Source organism: Panthera tigris, chromosome E2 (genome assembly GCF_018350195.1).
Source record: "Panthera tigris isolate Pti1 chromosome E2, P.tigris_Pti1_mat1.1, whole genome shotgun sequence".
NCBI lineage: Eukaryota > Metazoa > Chordata > Mammalia > Carnivora > Felidae > Panthera > Panthera tigris.
Window position 1 is genome coordinate 5,711,830 of NC_056674.1, and position 23,584 is coordinate 5,735,413.

Genomic DNA, 23,584 nt, shown 5'->3' on the forward strand with positions numbered 1-23,584 from the left:
CAAGCAGGCCCCTCACTGTCAGCACAGAACTGGTCACGGGACTCGAACCCACAAACCCTGAGATCATGACCTGAGCTGAAATCAAGAGTCAGATCTTTACCCAACTGAGCCACCCAGGCGCCCCCTACCCCCATCAGTTTGTTTTCTATAATTAAGAGTCTGTTTTTTTATTTGTCTTTCATTTTTTCCCCTTTGGTCTTTTGTTTTCTTTCTTAAATTACACATGAGTTAAATCGTGTGATATTTGTCTTTCTCCAACTGACTTATTTCACTTAGCCTAATACACTCTACCTCCATTCATGTTGTTGCAAATGGAAAGATTTCATTCTTTTTTATGGTTGAATAATATTCCAGTGTGTGTGTGTGTGGCACGTCTTTTATTATTATATTTTAATTTTTTAAAGTAAGCTTTACACCGAACATAACACTTGAACTCACAACCCTGAGATCAAGAGTTCTGTGCTTTACCGACAGAGCTAGCCGTGCCCCTATACTACATCTGCTTTATCCATTCACCAATCGATGGACATTTGGGCTGTTTCCATATCTTGGCTATTGTAAATAATGATGTTGTAAACATAGGGATGCATGTATCCCTTTGAATTAGTGTTTTTGTATTCTCTGGGTAAATACCCAGTAGTGTGATTGCTGGATCATAGGGTAGTTCTATTTTTAACTTTTTAAGGAAGCTCCATACTGTTTTTGACAGTGGCTGCAACAGTTTTCATTCCCACTAACAACGCGTAAGCGCTCCTTTTTCTCCACGTCCTTGCCAACACCTGTTGTTTCTTATGTTGTTGATTTTAGACATTCTGACATGTGTAAGGTGATACCTCACTGTAGTTTTGATTTGCATTTCCCTAATGGTAAGTGATGATGAACATCTTTTCATGTGTCTTTTGGCGATCTGGTTGTCTTCTTTGGAGAAATATCTGTTCATGTCTTCTGCCAAATTCACTTTACTTTTTATCCATAGTAACTAACATGTTTTCATTGAAGAAAATTATTTTATAGTTTAGCAATTTTGTTTCTTTCCTGTTTCATTTTGGATAAAGACTTTTAACATTAAATTTGTAAGGTTTTTCTTCCTTACATGCATTATGCATGTAAGTAGTGCTTATAGTCTTTTGATGGTCATTACATTTGAATCACTTAACATTTACTAAGGTTTGAATATCATTACTCATAAAATTCTTAAGTTTTCATTACAAAATTAATAATGTGATTATCCCACAAGGATTGCATTTTGAATGAAAATGTTGCCACATATATGACATTTTAAGATTTCCCAGCACCTGAGTGGCTCAGTCAGTTGAGCATCCGACTTCAGCTCAGGTCATGATCTCGTGGTTTGTGAGTTCAAGCCCTACATTGAACTCACTGCTGTCAACCTATCAGCACAGAGCCTGCTTCAGATCCTCCACCCCCCGCCCCCCCCCTTCCTTCTCCCACTTGGGTTCTCTCTCAAAAAATAAATAAAACATTTTTTGTCAAGATGTCTCTGAGACACTTATTTACTGGTGTTTAGTAATGTTTGACTGTTGGCTAAGTACAGTGCCCCATTCAGTATAATTTTAAGATCTCTCCAGTTTGAATTTCTGACTAGTGAAGATTTATCCTAAAGACTTTCCAAGTTCATTACTTTTGTAGGTTTTTTTTTTTTTTGGTAATAACTGTGATATTTTATCAACAAAGAAGGGACCAAAACCTTCCCACATTTATACAAATGTTGGTTTTGACACTAGGGGAAATTGTTTCTGATTGTGACACAAAGGGACTATTTTGCTAGATTTCTTTACTTGATTACATTTACAATGTGCATCCTCAGTTTTAAATGCCTGGAATTCGCCCAGATAGATGTGAAAAGAGAATCCAATCCTATTATAAATCATTCCATGAATTTGTTTCCTGCACATTAAAAAAAGCACAGTGCTGGGGATATATTTGGGGATCTTCAGAAGGTAATGTATATAGATTATGCTGTATTACATAATATTAACAACCAACCATGTTGGTTTTAGAGATTTTAGCATGGACTCCCATGTTCACAAGCAAATAAGTGACTTGTGGAACTTCCATCAAACTCTTAATAGTTGGGGAGAGAAGCCAATTATTGGTTGAAGTCATGGACCCATTTTGTTTATGGGGAGTTTTGTTCCTTATAAAATTTACAAGTCAGCAAAATTAAGACATTCACAGGAAAAAGAAGAATCTATCTCCTCAATCACAGGAAGATTTTGACATATGTCTCCCTGTTACATCATTATATAACAGATGCAAATTATTAAAGATGGAAGACTGCAAAATCATTAGACTTCAAACTTCAAAAAAAGCATAGGAACTAGCTTAACTAGGTGAATTAAAAATTAAACTTTGTACCACAAAAACAGAGACATTTTTAAAGAACACATATTTATCAGTATAAAAATTTTTAAATCTGGACTTAGATAAGGAGAGTATATACAAAACATTCTTGCAATAGAGAAAATTCTCTGATCACAAAATGTGCAAATATTTCAAAGGACAGACAGAAAAAAAGTGTTTCTTTTATAAAAAGGAGTAAACAAGACCAGAGAGAAGAGGAGATGGGATAGTTGGATGAACAGGTGTCATGACCTATAGCTGATGAGGGAATGTTTTGCCCAGAGGTCAGCCCTCTCTTTGGACAGGCTATTAGGAGGAAGGATTTTTTCCTAATTATAATGCTCAAGGATGAGGCAATGTTCAGGGTCCTTAGGAGATAAGCTTAAGTAACATTTGATTAAATCATTTACAAATATTAAATTCTGATTGATCAGTAGGACAATCAGTTCACCTAATTATTCATAAGAAATGGGAATTTCAAGGATCTGTGTCTGACCTTGTCCTAAGCAATCTATGGGCTATCTATAAGTCCTAACAAGTAATATAAGAAAGGGTGTTTTTGCAGGAAGTTGTTTCCTGGAACAGATATAATTGGGGGAATTTCTTAACCATACTGTTTTCCAGGATCTCATACAGATAAATTTCAGTATTGTCACTACCCATTAGGAGACCCTAAAATGAATGTAGTTCGAAAAATGAATACATGTTATATTTGTAAAAAGTAACATTAAAAATGTGGATTAAAAATGTGATGATGAACTTGCCTAGGAACTTTGAAGCATATACCTTTGTATGTCACTGAAAGGCCCTGCATCTTTATGTCATTTTTGCAAAATTTTGACAGGAAGCTTAAAAATTATTATACAAAATACGATGAGGTGCAGAATGATAACCCCATTTTGTATGATAGTATCACATTTTATGAGAGTCCATTTCATCTTAAAGGGGTCTTTTCTAAAAACCTGGAAAAGAGAGTCCATGTGTATTTTCCTAGGATGCAGGGGAACAGATCATATTTAGGTAAGCAGAAGAACATGGAGAAGTGACGGTCGTATAATTGACAAAAATGGTGATGTTTAGTTAGTTCAGCTAGTATGGTTATGACTGGGGAAAGATCAAAACAAGCTACGGGAACACCTACTTGTAGCAACCTAATTTGATAGATAACATACCTAGGCTTTCGGGTATAATCAGTAGTAGCATTTGGGAACTAAAGGGAAATTGGTTACAGTAAAATCAAGTGGTCTTCAACATAGTGAACAGATCACAATTTTTGGTGACAAATCCAACAGTCAGAAAGATTTTCCCCTTTTGGAATGGATTGACACAGTGTTGGAGTACTGTCTAGGAAAGAAACCCCAGAAATTAAATCTTTGTGTGAAACCACAGAAGAAGAGTTTTCCTTGCTCAAGCACATGAATAAGTCCTGGAATAGAAGAGGGGTAGTGAGGAAACCAAACCCTGACCACTGGCCCCTCCAAGACAATGGCTTATTTTTTGGTTGGGAGGTTTTGATAACAGATTCCACTTCCTTACTTGTCATCGGTCTGTTTAGATAGATTTTGTTTGTGATTTAGTCTTTGTAGATTGTATCTTTCTAGGCACTTTTTTAGGTTATTTAATTTGTTGGATGGTTCATACTTTCTTATGATCCTTTGTATTTCTATGTTATCTGTTGTAATGTCTCCTCTTTTCATTTGATTTTGAGTTTTCTTTCTTTTCTCTCCTAGTGTAGCTCAAGTTTTGTCATTTGTATTTATTTGTTAAAAAAAAAACGGTCTTTAATAATAAAGGGGACAGTCCAACAAGAAAATATAACAATTATAAAATTTATGCACCCAACATAGAACACCAAATACATAAAACCATTAATAACAAACATAAAGGAACTATTTGATAATAATACAATCATAGTAGGGGACTTTAACACCCCACTTACATCAATGCACAGATAATCTAAATGAAATCAACAAGGAAACAATGGCTTTGAATAACACACTGGAACAAATGAATTTAACAGATATACTCAGAACATTTCATCCTAAAATAGCAGAATACACATCTTAAAGTGCACATGTAACATTCTCCAGAATAGATCATATATTAGCTCACAAAACAAGACTCAACAAATTCAAGATAGAGTTCATACCATGCATATATTCTGATCACAATGCTATGAAACTAGAAGTCAACCACAAGAAAAAAATATGGAAAGACCATAAATACACAGAAGTTAAATAACATGTTACTAAGCAATGAATGGGTCAACCAGGAAATAAAAGAATAAATCTAAAAATATATATGGAACTAAATGAAAATGAAAACACAATGGTCCAAAACCTTTGGGACACAGCAAAAATGGTTCTAAGTGGGAAGTTTATAGAAATACAGGAGTACTTGAAGAAGCAAGAAAAATCTGTAATAAACAACCTAGCCTTACACCTAAAAGAGCCAGAAATGAACAACAAACAAAACCTAAAACCAGCAAAAGGAAGGAAATAATAAAGATCAGAGCAGAAATAAATGATATAGAAAGTAAAAAACAAGAGAACAGATCAATGAGACCAGGAGCTTGTTCTTTGAAAAGGTTGGAAAATACACACACACACACACACACACACACACACACACACGCTAAACCTCTAACCAGACTTATCAAAAAGAAAAGAGAAAGGACTCAAATAAAATTGCAAATGAGAGAGGAGAAATAACAACCATCACCACAGAAATACAATTAGGGGCCCCTGGGTGGCTCAGACAGTTAGGCCTCTGACTTCGGCTCAGGTCATGATCTCACAACTCATGAGTCGAGCCCCGTGTCAGGCTCTGTGCTGACAGCTCAGAGCCTGGAGCCTGCTTAGGATTCTGTGTCTCCCTCTTTCTCTGCCCCACCCCTGCTTGCTCTCGGTCTCTCAAAACTGAATAAACATTAAAAAAAAAAAAAAGAAATACAAACAATTATAAGAGAATTATGAAAAATTATATGCCAAAGAATTGGACAACCTATAAGAAATGGATAAATTCCTAGAAACATAAACTACAAAAACTGGAGAAAGGAAGAAATAGAAAACTTGAAAAGACTGATAAAGAAATTGAATCAGTATCAAAAAACTCCCAACAAGCAAAAGTCCAGGGCCAGATGAATTCACAGGTGAATTCTACCAAACATTTAAAGGAGAGTCAAATCTTACTCTTCTCAAACTTTTCCAAAAAAGGAAAAGGAAGGAAACCTTCCAAATTCAATCTATGAGGTCAGCATTATCCAGATATCAAAACTGGATAAAGACAACACTAGAAAAGGGAATTATAGGTCAATATCCCTGATGAACATAGAGGCAAAAAAACTAAATAAAATACTAGCAAACCAATTAAAAGAATTGTTCACCATGATCAAGTGGAATTTACTCCTGGGTTGCAAGTTGGTTCAATATTTCCAAATCAGTGTCTACATCACATCAATAAGAGAAAAGATAAGAACTATATGATTATATTATTAGATGCAGAAAAAGCATTTGACAAAGTACAACATCCATTCATGATAAAAATCCTCAACAAAGTAGGTTTAGAGGAAACATATCTCAACATAATAAAGGCCTTATATGAAAAACCCACAGCTAACATCATCCTCAAAGGAGGAAAACGGAGAGTTTTGCCCCTAAGGTCAGGAACAAGACAAAGATGTCAACTCTCACTGCTTTTATTCAACATTGTACTAGAAGTTCTAGGCACAACAGACAACAATAACAACAACAACAAATTAAAAGGCATCCAAATCGGTAAGGAAGAAGCAAAACTTTCACTATTTACACATGACATGATACTATATATATAGAAAACCCGAAGACTCCACCTAAAAAATTTGCTAGAACTGATAAATACAGTCAAGTTGCAGGATACACAACCAAAGTACACAAATATGTTGCATTTCTATACATCAATAATGAAGCAGCAGAAAGAGAAATTGAGAAAACAATCCCAGAGCATCTGGGCAGCTCAGTCAGTTAAGCGTCTGACTTGGGCTCAGGTCATGATTTCACAGTTTGGGAGTTGGAGCCCTGCATTGGCTCTTTACTAATAGCTCAGAGCCTGGAGCCTGCTTCTGATACTGTGTCTCCCTCTCTCTCTGCCCCTCCCCCACTTTCTGTCTCTCAAAAAGTAAATAAACATTAAAAAATATTTTTTAAAATACCATTTACAATTGCACCCAAAGTAATAAGATACCTAGAAATAAAACCTAACCAAAGTGAAAGACCTGTACTCTGAAAACTTTAACACTGATGAAAGAAATTGAAGATGCATACAAATGAAAACACCCACACCCCCCCATGAGCGCACACACACACACACACACACACACACACAGGGAAAGACATTCCATGCTCATGGATAGGAAGAACAAATATTGTTAAAATGTCTATACTACCCCAAGCAATCTATACATTTAATATAATCCTTATCAAAATACCAATAGCATTTTCCACAGAACTAGAGCAAACAATTCTAAAATTTGTATGGAACTGTGGCACCTGGGTGGTTCAGTCAGTTAAGCGACCAATTTTGGCTCAGGTCATGATCTCATGGTTTATGGGTTTGGGCCCCATGTCAGGCTCTGTGCTGACAGCTCAGAGCCTGGAGCCTGCTTTGGATTCTGTGTCTCCTTCTCTCCCTGCCCCTCCCCCACCTGTGCTCGGTCTCTCTTTTTCTGTCTCTGTCTCAAAAATAAACATTAAAAAAATAATAAAATAAAATAAAATTTGTGTGAAACTGCAAAAGACCCTAAATAGTCAAAACCATCTTGAAAAAGAAAAGCAAAGCTGGAGGCATCACAATTCTGGACTTCAAGTTATATTACAAAGCTGTAGTAATCAAAACAGTATGGAATTTGCACAAAAATATTCACATAGATGAGGGAACAGATGGAAAGTTCAGAAATAAACCCACAACTATATGGTCACTTTCTCTTTGACAAAGCAAGAAAGAATATCCAATGGGAAAAGGACAGTCTCTTCAACAAATGGTGTTGGGAAAACTGGACATCAACATGCAAAAGAAAGACACTGGACCATTTTCTTACACCATATACAAAAATAAACTCAAAGGTCTAAATGTAAGACCTGAAACTATAAAAATCTTAGAACAGGCAGTAAACTCTTTAACATCAGCCATAGCAACTTTTTCCTAGATATGTCTCCTGAGGAAAGGGAAACAAGAGGAAAAATAAGTAACTGGGACTTAAAATAAAACTCTTCTGCACAGAGAAGGAAACAATCAACAAAACAAAAAGGCAACTTACAGAATGGGAGAAGATAGTTGCAAATGACATATCCAATAAAGGGCTAGTATCCAAAATATATAAAGAACTTATAAAACTCAACACCCAAAAACCAACTAATCCAATTAAAAACTGGGCAGAAGACATGAACAGAATTTTTTCCAAAGAAGACATCCAGATGGCCAAGAGATACATAAAACGATGTCATCACTTACCAGCAGGGAAATGCAAATCAAAACTACAGAAAGATGACCTCACACCTGTCAGAATGGCTAAAATCAACAACACAAGAAATAACAGGTGTTGGCAAGGATGTGGTGAAAAAGGAACACATATATTGGTTGGTGGGAATGCAAACTGGTGCAGCCACTCTCTTTTGGTTTCATTTACATGGAATATTTTTTTCCATCCATTCACTTTGAGCCTTTGTGTATCCTTAAGTCTAAAGTCTCTTGTAAGCATCGTGCAATTGGGTCTTTTTTTTTTTTTTTTAAGCCTTCCAACAACTGTCTTTGATGAGATAATTCATTCATTTACATTGGCTAATTATTGATAGGTAAGGGCTTACTAATGCCATCTTATCAACTGTTTTTCTGGCTGTTTTGTAGTTCCCTTATTCCTTTCTTCCTTTCTGGTTTCCTTTAGGAATTGATAATTTTCTATAGAGGTATGCCTTAGTTTCCTTTTCTTTCTCTGTGTATCTACTGCAGGTTTTTGCTCTGTGGCTATTATAAGGCTTACATAAACCATCTTGTAGATAAAAGTTCATTTTATGGTGATAAGAACTTAAATTTGATTGCATATAAAAACTATTCCCCTCTCACATTTTGTTTTCGATGTCACTGTTTTTACATTGCATGTGCATTAAAAAATAGTTATATTTTTATTACTTTTGTCCTTTAATTTTTTTATACTTGATCTAAGTGGTTAACACACCACTATATTGCAATATTAGAATATTCTGCATTTGACTACATACTTTACTAGTGTGTTTTCTATTTTCATATTTTTATATTACTAATTAGCATCCTTTCATTTCGGCTTGAAGTCCAATGTCTGGACATCCTCAAAGGTTGTTTCTGTTTTTTAATTTTTTTGTTGTTGTTGCTTTAATACGAAATTTATTGTCAAATTGGTTTCCATACAACACCCAGTGCTCATCCCAACAGGTGCCTTCCTCAATGCCCAGCACCCACTTTCGCCTCCCTCCCACCGCCATCAACCCTCAGTTTATTCTCAGTTTTTAAGAGTCTCTTATGGTTTGCCTCCTTCCCTCTCTGTAACCTTTTTTTTTCCCCCTTCCCCTCGCCCATGGGTTTCTGTTAAGTTTCTCAGGATCCACCTAAGAGTGAAAATATATGGTATCTGTCTTTCTCTGTATGACTTATTTCCCTTAGCATAACACTCTCCAGTTCCATCCATGTTGCTACAAAAGGCCATATTTCATTCTTAATTTCTTTTTTCTTGTGACTGAGTCATACTTTTGTTTCTTTGCGTTCCTCGTAATTTTGGTGAAAACTTGCATTCAAAATAATATAAAGTGGAACTCTGGAAATCAGACTCTCCTCATTTTTTAGAGTATGTTTTTGCTGTTTGTTATGGGTTATAATTCGCTTAGTGACTTTCTCAAACTAATTTTGTAAAGGCTGTTTCCATTATCATGTGTGATCAATAGTCTCTCTTCCATTAGCTTAGTAATCATATTGTGGTTTGACAGATTTCACCAAATGTCTAGCACTAAAAGAAAGAAAAGAGGAAAAGAAAAAGAAAGAGGAAACGAAAAAGAAAGAGGAAAAGAAAATATTCTCCCATCATTTGCAGATTTGCTCTTAGTTGTGACACTCCAACTCTTAACGAAGCAGTTTACCACTCTGCTTTTACCTTTGTTTTACACTTTGTGCAGAGCCAGAGGAGACAGCTTATGGTTTTCTCAGGTACTTTATTCTCCAGTATATGTAGGCTTTATTCCATACCCTTTTTTTTTTTTTTTTTTTTTTTTTTTTGCTCAGCCTCTCCCCATGCTTTTGGTCTATTGCTTATCCTATTTTCAGTCTACTATGGTCAATCTTTTGCTTTTAAATTTTTTTTTCAACGTTTTTAATTTATTTTTGGGACAGAGAGAGACAGAGCATGAACGGGGTAGGGGCAGAGAGAGAGGGAGACACAGAATCGGAAACAGGCTCCAGGCTCCGAGCCATCAGCCCAGAGCCTGACGCGGGGCTCGAACTCACGGACCGGGAGATCGTGACCTGGTTGAAGCCGGACGCTTAACCGACTGCGCCACCCAGGCGCCCCAATCTTTTGCTTTTAAACACTGTATGATTCTCACTGGGTTGCTAATGAGAAAAACCTAGATGGAATTTGGAAGGCAAAGTGAAACAGAAAATGTTAATCTCGGGAGAAACCAGTGACCGGATAAAGATTTTGCAGACCTCCCCACTAGCTCTAACTACATATTTAAGGCAACCAGAGGCAGTAATTTCTCAGATATATGCATGATTTTTGGCTTCTCCACCCACTGTGGAGCTTTAAGATGTAACTGTTAGTAACTGTTCCTATGATCTACCAGTCTTTCACACATTTCACTGCTCAAACTCCTTCCAAAATCTTGCCTTAATTTATACAATTTTTACTCTTAAATAATTGTATGTATATATTTCCCTGACCAAACACTGATCACTACAGTCCCTCAGAATACTACTATTTACATATTTTCAAAGTCTAAAAATGTCAACCAGCCTGACTATATTGATTCCATGGCCTAGTGGTCTTATCATTTCTCTTAATAAAAGAACAATTTTGATCTTTTTAAATATAGTAAAGGAACTCTGATGCTTAAAAACATTGAATAGATGGTGGGGAGCCTGGGTGGCTCAGTTGGTTAGGTGTCCGACTTTGGCTCAGGTCATTGATCTCACAGCTTGTGAGTTCAAGCCCCATGTCAGGCCCTGTGCTGACAGCTGTCTGGAGCCTGCTTCAGATTCTGTCTCCCCCTCTCTCTCTCTGCCCCTACCCCACTCATGCTCTCTCTCCCTCTCTCAAAAATAAACATTAAAAAATTAAAATATATATATATTGAATAGATGGAACAACTGGGTATCTACATGGAGAAGGATGAAGTTGGACCCCTACCTCACACCATATACAAAGGTCAATTCAGAGGCACCTGGGTGGCTCAGTCGGTTAGGCATCCGACTTTCGTTCAGGTGATGATCTCATGGTTCATGGGTTCAGGCCCCACATTGGGCTTTGTGCTGACAGCTCAGAACCTAGAGCCTGCTTCAGATTCTGTGTACCCCCCCCCACCCCTCCCTTGCTTGTACTCTCTCAAAAATGAATAAATGTTAAAGAAATTTTTTTTTAAAAAGTCAATTCAAAACAGATCAAAGAACTTAATGCAAGAACTATAAAATATTTGGAAGAAAACATAGGTATAAGTCTTCCTGACATTTGAGTTAAGCAATGGTTTCTTAGATACAACACCAAAAGTGCAAGCAACCCCTTCCCAAAATAAAGTTTCACCAAAACTTAAAAGTTGTGTGTCAAGGACATTGTCAAAAAAGTGAAAAGATAACCCACAAAATACTTACAAATTATATACCTGATAAGGGTATATCTATCATATGTAAATTATTCTTAAAACAAAAAACAACTTCTCAATTTAAAAATGTGTATAGCACTTGAATAGTTTTTTTTTTTTTTTCTCCAAACAAGATATACCTATGGCCAACAAACACATGAAACACATTAGTCATTAGAGAACGCAAGTCAAAAACACAGTGAGACACCACTTTCACCTGTTGGGGTAGCTGTAATAAAAAAGGTGGAAAACAACTGTTAACGAGGAAGTGGAGAAACTGAAACACTTGTGTATGATTCTTATGATACTACAATCTCAACTCAATACATGTACCCAAGAGAACTGAGAATGTCCACCAAACACACACACACACACACACACACACACACACACACACCAAAAACCAAAACCCAAAAGGTTGTAAGTGCAACATTACTTAAATAGCTTAAAAGTAGGAGTCCAAAGAATTTCTTACAATGATTTCATATACAATATTTCAGGACACTTATAATACTACAATTCAGCCATAAAAAGGACTCATGTAATGATCCATTACAACATGGATCAGTCTTGAAAACATTTTCACAGAAAAAAGACATGACAGGCCACATATTGTATGATTTCATTTATATGAAATGCCCAGAATAAGGACAAACATGGAAACAGAAATTACAGTGCAATTTCCAAGGGGTGGGGGTGTGAAGTGCTAAAGGGTATGGGGTTGCTTTATGGGGTGATGAAATTGTTCTGGAGTTAGTACTGATAGGTTTTACAAAATTGTGAATACAAAGTGACTTAATTGTACACAGTTAAGGTGCCAGTTTTATGGCATGTGAATTATATATAAATAAAATGAACAAATATCCATTATATTTGCATTGAATTCAGGAAAACATTCTGACTGACTGTCCTGCAAGACGTTGGAGATATGGGTCCCAATCTCCATTGCAATAGAAGTGATGATGACAGCAATTTTAACAGCAGAAAGAGCATGTATTTTAGAAACTTTTCAGGTGAAATGAGCATATTTTTAACTAAAATTCTAGTGTGACTTTCAGGGAAGCACTAGGTCTCCTGCCTCCACATTACAAGATACCAGTTCATCATCCTGTACCATTGCAATTGTTGCACTGAACTAAAGACATGACAGACCCTCTTTGTTTACATTCATAAAGCACTTTGTACCTCTCATTTTTATGTTGTAAAAGTTTCAGAAGCCCTTTGTCATACATCCTCCAAATTTTTTACTGACTAAAGGGATAAAATGTAAATTAAATATATAAGTTGATTTAAAAGATGTGAAGGGAAAAGTGGTAAGAAAAAAACTTATAAGAAAATCAACATGAGAGGTGCCTGGGTGGCTCAGTCGGTTAAACAGCTGACTTCAGCTCAGGTCATGATCTCGTGGTTTGTGAGTTTTAGCCCTGCATTGGTCTCTGTGCTGTTGGCTCAGAGCCTGGAGCCTGCTTCAGATTCTGTGTTTCTCTCTCTTTCTATCTCTTCCCTGCTCACACTCTGTCTCTCTCTTCCTCTTAAAAATATATAAACATTTAAAAAGTTAAAAAAAAAAAAAGAAAATTAAAATGAATCTCCAGCAAAGTTGAAAAAGAACCATGAACCATAAGGCTTGTTACCATAATCCCAAATTGAGATTTTGATAGCCTTTGAAAAACTGCTTTCCTAGTAAAATCCCTAAATCATATCTATTGTCTGATAAAACTTCCTACACATTCATTTTCATGAAATTACCCTAAAAATGTCACAGGCAATTTATCTAAACAGTATTTCACAAACACTTTCAACATATTATATAAATGATCCTACATGTGCAGCAAAGGACACGCGATTATTAGTACGAGGAAAACTCATCTTTCCCAACCAAGAAGTGAAAAACTTAAAGAGTAAACAGTGTTAAATTAGTCTGACTTTATTTTTTGTTTATTCATTTTGAGAGAGGGAGGGAGGGAGGGACAGAGAGAGGAAGAGACAGAATCCCAGGCAGGCTCTACATGTTAGTGCAGATCTGATGTTGGGCTCAAACTCAGAAACTTCAAGAGCATGACCTGAGCCAAGATCAAGAGTCCAACACTTAATTGACTGAATCATCCGGGTGCCCCATTCTGACTTCATTTTTTAATTATTTGACTATTAACGGCTTCAAGTCTCCCACCCCTCCTCCCTTCTACCAATTAGGTAAGCTGATTAGATAGCCTATCTACTCTCTCTTTGGCATTGGTTGGGAAGTTTAAGCCACATTCAATACTCTCCTCAGTTCCACTATAAAAGCCCCATACCAACAAATCTGGAGAAGAGGGTCCTTAACACATTGATCTTGAAGACTGAGATCATAGTTTTACATCCACTATATGCCACCCACACTGTCACTCTAATTCATGGTTCTTGTTCTTGCAGGAAACTCTGGACATGGATGAACATCACCTAATGAAGTTTGCCCTTTTATCTTATTAAACCCTTCCAAGAGATCTTCATGGTGACATGAAAGGATTGTAATGAAGGTATAACATGAACAGATTTCAAACCTCAGGATGAAAATCAACAGTAACTTGGCTTTTTCAAGAAACCTGAAATAAACTATATAATAAGAGGAAAGTAACAGGACCTTTTCACAGATAGCCTTGTAACTTAAATAACCAATTAATAGGTATTATTTTGATTTTTTAACTAATCACTATTAACATTATTTGGATTTTAAATTTTTTTTTTTTTAGTGTTTATTTATTTTTGAGACAGAGAGAGACAGCATGAGCCGGAGAGGGCAGAGAGAGAGAGAGGGAGACCCAGAATATGAAGCAGGCTCCAGGTTCCGAGCCGTTAGCCCAGAGCCCCACGTGGGGCTCGAACCCACAGACCGCGAGATCATGACCTGAGCCGAAGTCGGACGCTCAACCGACGAAGCCACCCAGGCGCCCCAACATTATTTGGAATTTAATTGAATAATCCTTCAGGAGAACTTAGACATTATCTTCTCCACTATGAATTATCTGATGTGTAGCTGATTGTGAGAAATGGTTAAAGAAATTATCACATCATTTCATTTTTAAGGTTTCTCTACAATATCAACTCTCTGATGAATCTTAAAAGTCAGACCATTGTCTAAAGGCCTTGCCATTTTCAATACATTTGTATGTTTTCTCTCATGGCCCCTAAGGTAAACATTTTAACATCTGACAAAAGTTTAACACATTCATTATATTTATATGGTTTCTTTCCAGTAGGAGACATTACATACGCTTGATCTTTGGATAAAAGCCTTGCCATACCCTTTACCTTTTTGTGGTTTCTTTCAAAGATGCATATTCTGGGGTCTAATTAAACGTGAACCCTCGTTACAAGCTTTGCAAATACATGACTTTTATATGGTTTCTATTCAGCATGGATTCTTTGATGTTGAGTAAGTCTTGAACACACATTAAAGGTTTTACTATAAACATTGTATTTGTGAGGTTTCTCTTCACTACAGATTCTCTGATGATCCCCAGTACTTGATTTTTGGACAATAGCATTTCTACACATATTGAATTTACAGTGTTTCTATTCAGTATGCATCTTCTCATGTCTAGTAAGGTTTGCAAATTGAGTAAAGGACTTGCCACATTCATTGCATTTGTAAGGCTTCTCTCCAGTATGGATTCTTCGATGCCGGACAAGGCTTGAACACACATTAAAGGCTTTGCCACACTCATTACATTTGTAAGGCTTCTCTCCAGTATGAATCATCTGATGTATGACAAGGTTAGAGGACTGGTTAAAGGCTTTGCCACATTCTTTACATTTGTAAGGCTTTTCTCCACTATGGATTCTCTTATGTTGAGTAAGGCTTGAACCCTCCATAAAGGCTTTGCCACACTCATTACATTTGTAAGGCTTCTCTCCTGTATGAACTCTCTGATGAATTATAAGATTTGAATATTGACTACAGACCTTGCCACACACATCACATTTATATGGTTTCTCTCCAGTATGGATTCTGTGGTGTCTAGTGAGGTGTGAGATGCAGTTAAAGGATTTGTCACACTCATTACATTTGTAAGATCTCTGCCCAGAAGGAGTTCTCTGATGATTGGTGAGGTTTGAGCTGCCTCTAAAAGTTTTCCCACAATCATTACATTTATAAGGTTTCTCTCCAGAATGGATTTGTTTATGTCTAGTAAGGCTTGAATACTCAGAAAAGGCTTTGCCACATTCATTACATTTGTAAGGTTTCTCTCCTGTATGAATTTTCTGATGCCGTGAAAGATTTGAATTTTGACTACAGCCCTTGCCACATATATTACACTTATATGGTTTCTCTCTGGTATGGATTCTCTGATGTCTAGTAAGTTTTGCAAATTGGGTAAAGGCTTTGCCACATTCTTCACATCTGTAAGGCTTTTCTCCACTATGGATTCTCTTATGTTGAGTAAGGCTTGAATGCTCCATAAAGGCTTTGCCACACTCACTACATTTGTAAGGCTTCTCTCCTGTATGAACTCTCTGATGAATTACAAGATTTGAATATTGACTACAGACCTTGCCACACACATCACATTTATATGGTTTCTCTCCAGTATGGATTCTGTGGTGTCTAGTGAGGTGTGAGATGCAGTTAAAGGATTTGTCACACTCATTACATTTGTACGGTCTCTGCCCAGAATGAATTCTTTGATGAAGGGTGAGATTTGAGCTTCCTCTGAAGGTTTTCCCACATTCATTACATTTATAAGGTTTCTCTCCAGAATGGATTCGCTTATGTCGAGTAAGGCTTGAATACTCAGAAAAAGCTTTGCCACATTCATTACATTTGTAAGGTTTCTCTCCTGTATGAATTTTCTGATGCCGTGAAAGATTTGAATTTTGACTACAGCCCTTGCCACATATATTACACTTATATGGTTTCTCTCTGGTATGGATTCTCTGATGTCTAGTAAGTTTTGCAAATTGGGTAAAGGCTTTGCCACATTCTTCACATTTGTAAGGCTTTTCTCCACTATGGATTCTCTTATGTTGAGTAAGGCTTGAATGCTCCATAAAGGCTTTGCCACACTCACTACATTTGTAAGGCTTCTCTCCTGTATGAACTCTCTGATGAATTACAAGATTTGAATATTGACTACAGACCTTGCCACACACATCACATTTATATGGTTTCTCTCCAGTATGGATTCTCTGGTGTCTAGTGAGGTGTGAGATGCAGTTAAAGGATTTGTCACACTCATTACATTTGTACGGTCTCTGCCCAGAATGAATTCTTTGATGAAGGGTGAGATTTGAGCTTCCTCTGAAGGTTTTCCCACATTCATTACATTTATAAGGTTTCTCTCCAGAATGGATTCGCTTATGTCGAGTAAGGCTTGAATACTCAGAAAAAGCTTTGCCACATTCATTACATTTGTAAGGTTTCTCTCCTGTATGAATTTTCTGATGCCGTGAAAGATTTGAATTTTGACTATAACCCTTGCCACATATATTACATTTATATGGTTTCTCTCTGGTATGGATTCTCTGATGTCTAGTAAGTTTTGCAAATTCGGTAAAGGCTTTGCCACACTCATTACATTTGTAAGGCTTCTCTCCTGTATGAACTCTCTGATGAATTCTAAGATTTGAATGTTGACTATAGACCTTGCCACACACATTACATTTATATGGTTTCTCTCCAGTATGGATCCTCTGGTGTCTAGTGAGGTGTGAGATCCGGTTAAACGATTTGTCACAGTCATTACATTTGTAAGGTTTCTGCCCAGAATGAATTCTTTGATGATTGGTGAGGTTTGAGCTTCCTCTAAAAGCCTTCCCACAATCATTACATTTGTAAGGCTCTTCATTATTATGTGGTTTTTGATGTGTAAGTAATGGAGGATGAATAAGAAATTTCCTGGATTTACTACAAATGCTAATGTTGATATTAGAAGGAATTCTTTGAAATGGTGAAGCAGAACTACTGTTGATCAACCTCTCAACTTGATAACATGCATGAATTTTCTCTTCAGTTTGAAACTTCTGAAGGTCAGTCAGATGTGACTGAAACCTTAATCCAATCCCATTTTCAAAACATTTTATATACTTGTTTCCTGCACAAGTTATGTTATTTTCTAGTTTTAACAAATAACTTTTATATGACTTGTCGCATTTGTAAGATTGAGAAGTACTTTTCCTTACAGAAACATCCTGTTTTAGAGGGAAAACACTCCAGGAGATGTTATGCTGTTGATCTCTTCTACCAGTGAAACTGTGGTTATGGGCTGCAGTTACTCCTTTGTAATTTGTTTCATTATATCCATAGTGACTCTCAAACTCATGTGTATTTTGCTGGGCCTCTCTGAAACCCAAACCCTTGATGTCATTTCTTTTGTGTCTTTCCAACATCAGTGTTTGGAACAGTTCTTCTTTGTTAATATCCTCTTTTGTTGATAATTCCTTAATCACACTTCTAACAGAAATATCTGAAAGATATAAAGAGCCATAGGTTTGCTATTAACTAGAGTTGTAAAATGAATATTTTACCTTGAAAACATAACATTATGCCAAAAGTTATTCTTAGATAGTTCTAAAACTTCTCAACCAACATATGCAAATATTTAGGAATACAAAGGGAATTGGATTCCTCAATTAAGAAAGGGTGTTTACACATAGATAAAATTATTTTCAGGAAAGCCTACTTCCAACACCCTATGATCAAACCACTCAGAGTATTTACATAGGTCCTGAAACAAGTAGTATCTTTCTGTTGCCACCCCAAAGTACTCACCATTTGGCAGTAGATATTTGGGTGTCTCATATTTGAAGAAAAGCAGTATTATATTAATGCACATACACTGTAAAGGTACCTAACTATTTAGGTACAACAATAAAGGCTAAAGCAGAGCATTGATAATATAATGATAATTAATATCTTAATTTTTTTTAATGTATGTTTATTTTTGAGAGAGAGACAGACAGAACACGAGCAGGTGAGGGGCAGACAGAGAGGGAGACACAGAATCCAAAGCAGTCTCCAGGCTCTGAGCTGTTAGCACAGAGCCTGACGCTGGGCTCGAACTCACAAACCACAAAATCATGACCTGAGCCAAAGTTGGACACTTAACAGACTGAGCCACCCAGGCACCCCAATGATAAATAATATCTTAACAAATTTCTCTAATAAATAAATGGCAATTCACAATTACAAAATAAAAACAGCTCTGAGAAAATGAGGCAAACTTGATAAAACACCATTGTAAGAATAACAAAATATTGTTCTGAATTTCTATAATAAAACTATATTCATGCAGACATTAACCACTGGTGCATGACAGTCATAATACATAATGGATACGGAAAACCATTATCTGTAAATCATAATAAAATGAATCTAACATTTTTAGAAACCCACAGTAAATCTAGAAGATAAATAATAAGCAAACACAATTACAAACCATTTCAATCTGTGGCATTCTAAAGACTTCTTCCGTCAGAACAAAGAAAAAGGCTCCTATTTCGGAAGGAGTACGTACTATGAGCATTGCAGTCAAATGTTCTACCACTGAGCTATACCCCCACCATAATATGAGAATTGAAACATATGTTAAGAACCACTGATGTTTTAAATATCTGGTTCAGGTATATACATAATATTTTAAGATAAAGAATTTGGGAAGGCGATCAGAAATCAGAATTATGATTTCATACTTGCAGTTAACTAACAACCAATAGAGCTATTTCCTAACTATGAAACAACACTTAATTATGCAATTCTGCAATTAAGAAATACATGTACTAGAGGGGCGCCTGGGTGGCTCAGTCAGTTAAGTGACCAACTTCGGCTCAGGTCATGATCTCATGGTTCATGGGTTCGAGCCCCGTGTTGGGCTCTGTGCGGAACGCTTGCTCAAAGCCTGGAGCCTGCTTCAGATTCTGTGTCTCCTTTTCTCTCTGCCCCTCCTCCGCTTATGCTCTGTCTCACTCTCTCTCTCAAAAATAAATAAATGTTAAACAAAAAAAAAATTTTTTTTTTAAAGAAATACATGTACTAGAGTATGTGCCTCGAAAATTTACTAAGGCAGAGACAACATTGAGATGAGACAAATTACAAAATGAATACAAACACCACACTGCAGGCAAAGGTCAATCACGTAAGAGGGATTAAAAAATATTAGAAAAACAAAAGTAAATTTTCAGTCCTTGCTATATGGTATACAAAAATCAAAATGTTCTCACAGCATTAACATATTTAATATTCTTGAGGTAAATCACCACATTACTTCAGGTAAAAACAATGGGCCCATGGTGTTTACGTATCCAATACTAATTCACCCAGAAAGTAAATGTGAAAGCCAAAACTTGAACCTGGGCCTGCAAGCTCAGAGCACAGGTCCTTGAGCACTAGACACCGCTGCCCACCCCAGGAAGTAAGCAAAAGGGCATAATAAATCCCATCAACCTGCAGAGAAATGCTTCAGGAAAACTACGGGAATTGAGTCATGTCACTAATATTGTTACTGACTCCTCCCTCCTGGATAACAGCATCTGAATCATCACTCCCTGAAAGTGTTGATTTAGAGAGTGACCAGGAGTGGTGCTATCCTGAGCAAGATGTCCTCTGGAAGAGTATGGATCTTTGTACAATGTGGGAGAAGGGGTAAGGATAGGGTTCTCTGAGGAGACTTGGGTGTCCAGGAGCTCAACAATAATACGCTAATAAAGGAACAGTATGCTCCATTCAGATCAATGAACAATCTGAGAAAAGGTAGAAGAACAGAGCCTATGCTTGCAAATTTATGAGAATACAATTGTGCTGGGACAGTACAAATCTTTACCTTACAAAAAGACATGAACTGATTTATCAAGTGGCACAATACTGACCCATTCTTTAGGAAATGCACTATGGGTGTGGCAGCGGTGGGGCAGGGAAGAATGAAGAGATTAGAAAGGCAGTAGGTATGATACAGTGGGAGGAATATAGGTTTACCTTCCAACATTTGCCTTAAAATTTATCAAACCGAATATCCTTGGCTTTCTGTTTATAAGCATATACTCAAAAGAGTTCTACATACATATTACATCAGACATATACAAAAAATGTTCTCAACAGTTATCAAAAGCAAAATTCTTAGGGCGCCTGGGTGGCTCAGTCAGTTGAGCATCTGACTCTTGGTTTAGGCTCAAGTCATGATCTCATGGTTCATGGAAATGAGCCCTATGTGGGGCTCTGTATTGACAGCATGGAGCCTGCTTGGGATTCTCTCTCCCAGAGAGAGAGGTTCTCTGCCCCTCCCCACTGTGTGTGCGCTCTCTCTCTCTCTCTCCCCAAATAAATAAACATTAAAAAAAATAAAAGCTAAATTCTGGACATGGCCATCAAGGAGAGAATGGATGAATTCATTCCAGGTACACATGCAGATGCAAAGAAAGTCTGTCAAGAATTCAGCAATGGAGGGTGACACATGGCAAGATGATGAATCCCTGGTAGGGAAGACAAAGGGTTTGTTAGGAGGAAACAAATTTAGCAGCAGATTTTTGTCAAGTTCTGAACTTGGGGGGATGTGGTTAGATTAGCTAAAAAAATAAAAATAAGGGGCGCCTGGGTGGCTCGTTCGGTTAAGCGTCCACCTTCGGCTCAGGTCATGATCTCATGGTCTGTGAGTTCGAGCCCCGGGTCGGGCTCTGTGCTGACATCTCGGAGCCTGGAGCCTATTTCCAATTCTGTGTCTCCCCTCTCTCTCTGACCCTCCCCCGTTCATGCTCTGTCTCTCTCTGTCTCAAAAATAAATAAATGTTAAAAAAAATTTTTTTTAAATAAAAATTGAAAATATATATATATACCAACCAAATTATTTACATATTTCATAAATAGAAATTTACCAATTTTGGCATGTTAGCCTTTTTGAGGCTAAGTATCCTTGTTTGTTATGTAAAAATAAGAGCGCTTCTTTTGCACTCCCCTCTAGTTATCTGAAATCATATATTTGGATCTCTTCACACAACTGCTGGCATAAAGAGACATGAGGTAAAGGATGCTCTTACTATAGGTATTGGTGGATATATAGTTATTATGAATCAGTGGAAATTATGTATACTTAGCCAAAATTAATAAATTCTGATCTCATTAACAATTATCACAGCCTAGGCAACCTCAAGGGGAAAATAATGACTCACAGTGTGGAATGGATTCTACCAAAGGGTAAGGTTAGTACCGGGTGACTCTACAGAAACAACTTGTGGCAGTGCCGCGCAGGAGGCAGATGCGCAGAGAGGTGGTTAGCAATGTAAGCAGTTGACTGTAGCCAGGGAACTGCAGAGTACTGACAGGTGAGAGTCAACGAGGACCAGGTGAACTTTTTGGGGAATGCAGTTTAAAAGATGAAGATCAAAACAGCCTTCAGGTATTAAGCGAAGAATGTAGTTTCCAGAACATGAAAAATCTGGTGGAAAATTCCAGGAGTTATGGAAGCAATAGTGGTGAGGATGTACATGGAGTGGAAGAGGTTGGCTAAATTCCCAGTAAGATAAAATGAGACATTCAAACATTAGTTTAGTATACCAAGATGTACATGATAAATCTAGAGAGGGAAATCAATTATCAGAGTAAAGCATTTGGGGGTGACTGGGTGGCTCAGTTGGTTAGGTGACTGACTTTAGCTCAGATCATGATCTCACTGTTCATGGGTTTGAGCCCCGCATCGGGCTCTGTGCTGACAGCTCAGAGCCTGGGGCCTGCTTCAGATTCTGTGTCTCCCTCCCTCTCTGCCCCTCCTCTCTCTTTCTCCCTCTCAAAAATAAATAAACACTAAAAAAATTTAAAAAATAAAGCATTTGTACCAAAATAGAAGAAGTCAGTAAAATTCAAATAAAATCCAAGAAGTTGTATGTATGCATGTATTTATTTATTTTGAGAGAGCAAGAACACGAGTGGGGTAGGGGCAGAGAGAGGGAGAGAGAGAATCCCAAACAGGCTCAATGCCTGGTGTGAAGCCCGATGTGGGGCTCAATCTCATGACTGTTAAATCAATCATGACCTGGGCCAAAATCAAGAGTCTGATGCTTAACCAACTGAGCCACACAGGTGCCTCCAAGAAGTTGTATTTAGAAAACTTAAATATACTATTAAAAAAAAAAAAAAAAAAAGCAAGGTATCCTATATAACAAATTGTGGCAAATCAATTTAATGGTTTCTGGGATGAACACAGTAACTTAATAAAAAAATATTTTCTCAAGATATCCAATAGTCCCACTTTAGAAATCCCATCAATTTGAGAAAAGGGTACTTTAGTAACAGGTAAACCAGGTGAAAGAGAAATAAAGGGACTAAGATAAATTTTTCACAAAATTAGGAGTTTGAATAGATTTTGGGGAAACTGCTGCTGAGCCATAACTCTCAACATTCAAGAAGCAAATCTTATAAAACACATTTAAAAATATTTATTACTTGATCCAGCAGCCCACAAATCACAGATATAAAACAGAATTCTGAATGTCATCAAAAACATAATCAATGATTAAATTTTTGAAGTTCATTTTTTAAAAATGTTTATTTATTATTGAGAGAGAGAGACAGACAGAGTACAGGCGGGTGAGGAGGCAGAGAGAGAGGGAGACAGAATCTGAAGCAGGCTCCAGGCTCTGAGCTGTTAGCACAAAGCCCAACAAGGGGCTGGAACTCATGAACCGCGAGATCATGACCTGGGCCAAAGTCAGACATTCAACCGACTGAGCCACCCAGGCGCCCCTAAAGTTCATTTTTAATATGTACATGGAAACATAGATAATGAAAACTGCTGTGGTTTAAATATAACAAATTAGAAGTTAAATGGAGGCATAATATTGTACACCTAAAACTAATACAACACTATGTTAACTACACTAGAATTAAAAAAAAAAAATGGAGGCATCACTTAACTTCAGAAGTTCCCTCAAGATGGATCACAATCAGGGACGCCTGGGTGGCTCAGTCAGTTAAGCGTCTGGCTCTTGATTATGGCTCAGGTCATGATCTCATAGTTTCATGAGTTCGAGCCCCGTGTCGGGCTCTGCGCTTACTCTGCAGAAGCTGCTTGGGATTCTCTCTCTCTCTGCCCCTCCCCTGCTCATGCTCCCTCTCTCTCAAAATAAATAAACTTAAAAAAAAAATCATTATTTGTTTGAAGGAGTGTAAACAATGGTGCATGCCAGGGGAAAAATGTGACACGAACCACAGTTTGGCCAAAGCCTCATAGACACACAGTTGTGACATTTTCCTTTGGATAAGTTCATACACCTTTGATTGCTGGCTCAAAGGGAATGATCATTAGATATTTGATCAATACCACCACACTGCCCTTGAGAGACAGGGTGACACCCCACCAACAGCAGAAAGATAACTATTATCACTGATCAGTCGGGCTATCCTGACA

The 23,584-nt window shown here is 37.1% G+C and overlaps 1 protein-coding gene across 2 annotated transcripts in view; it reads right to left on the bottom strand.

Moving 5' to 3' along the window:
- The window catches only part of LOC102953335 (zinc finger protein 665), a 48,431-nt gene that overhangs the window by 18,416 nt on the left and 6,431 nt on the right, over positions 1–23,584 (bottom strand). The window contains exon 3 of one of the 2 annotated variants that reach the window (XM_042970218.1): positions 14,782–17,659. In XM_042970218.1, coding sequence (XP_042826152.1) covers positions 14,782–17,659 — 2,878 coding nt within the window. Of the gene's footprint in view, positions 1–14,091; positions 17,660–23,584 lie in introns of those variants that run through there. The other variant, XM_042970216.1, reaches the window with a different exon arrangement.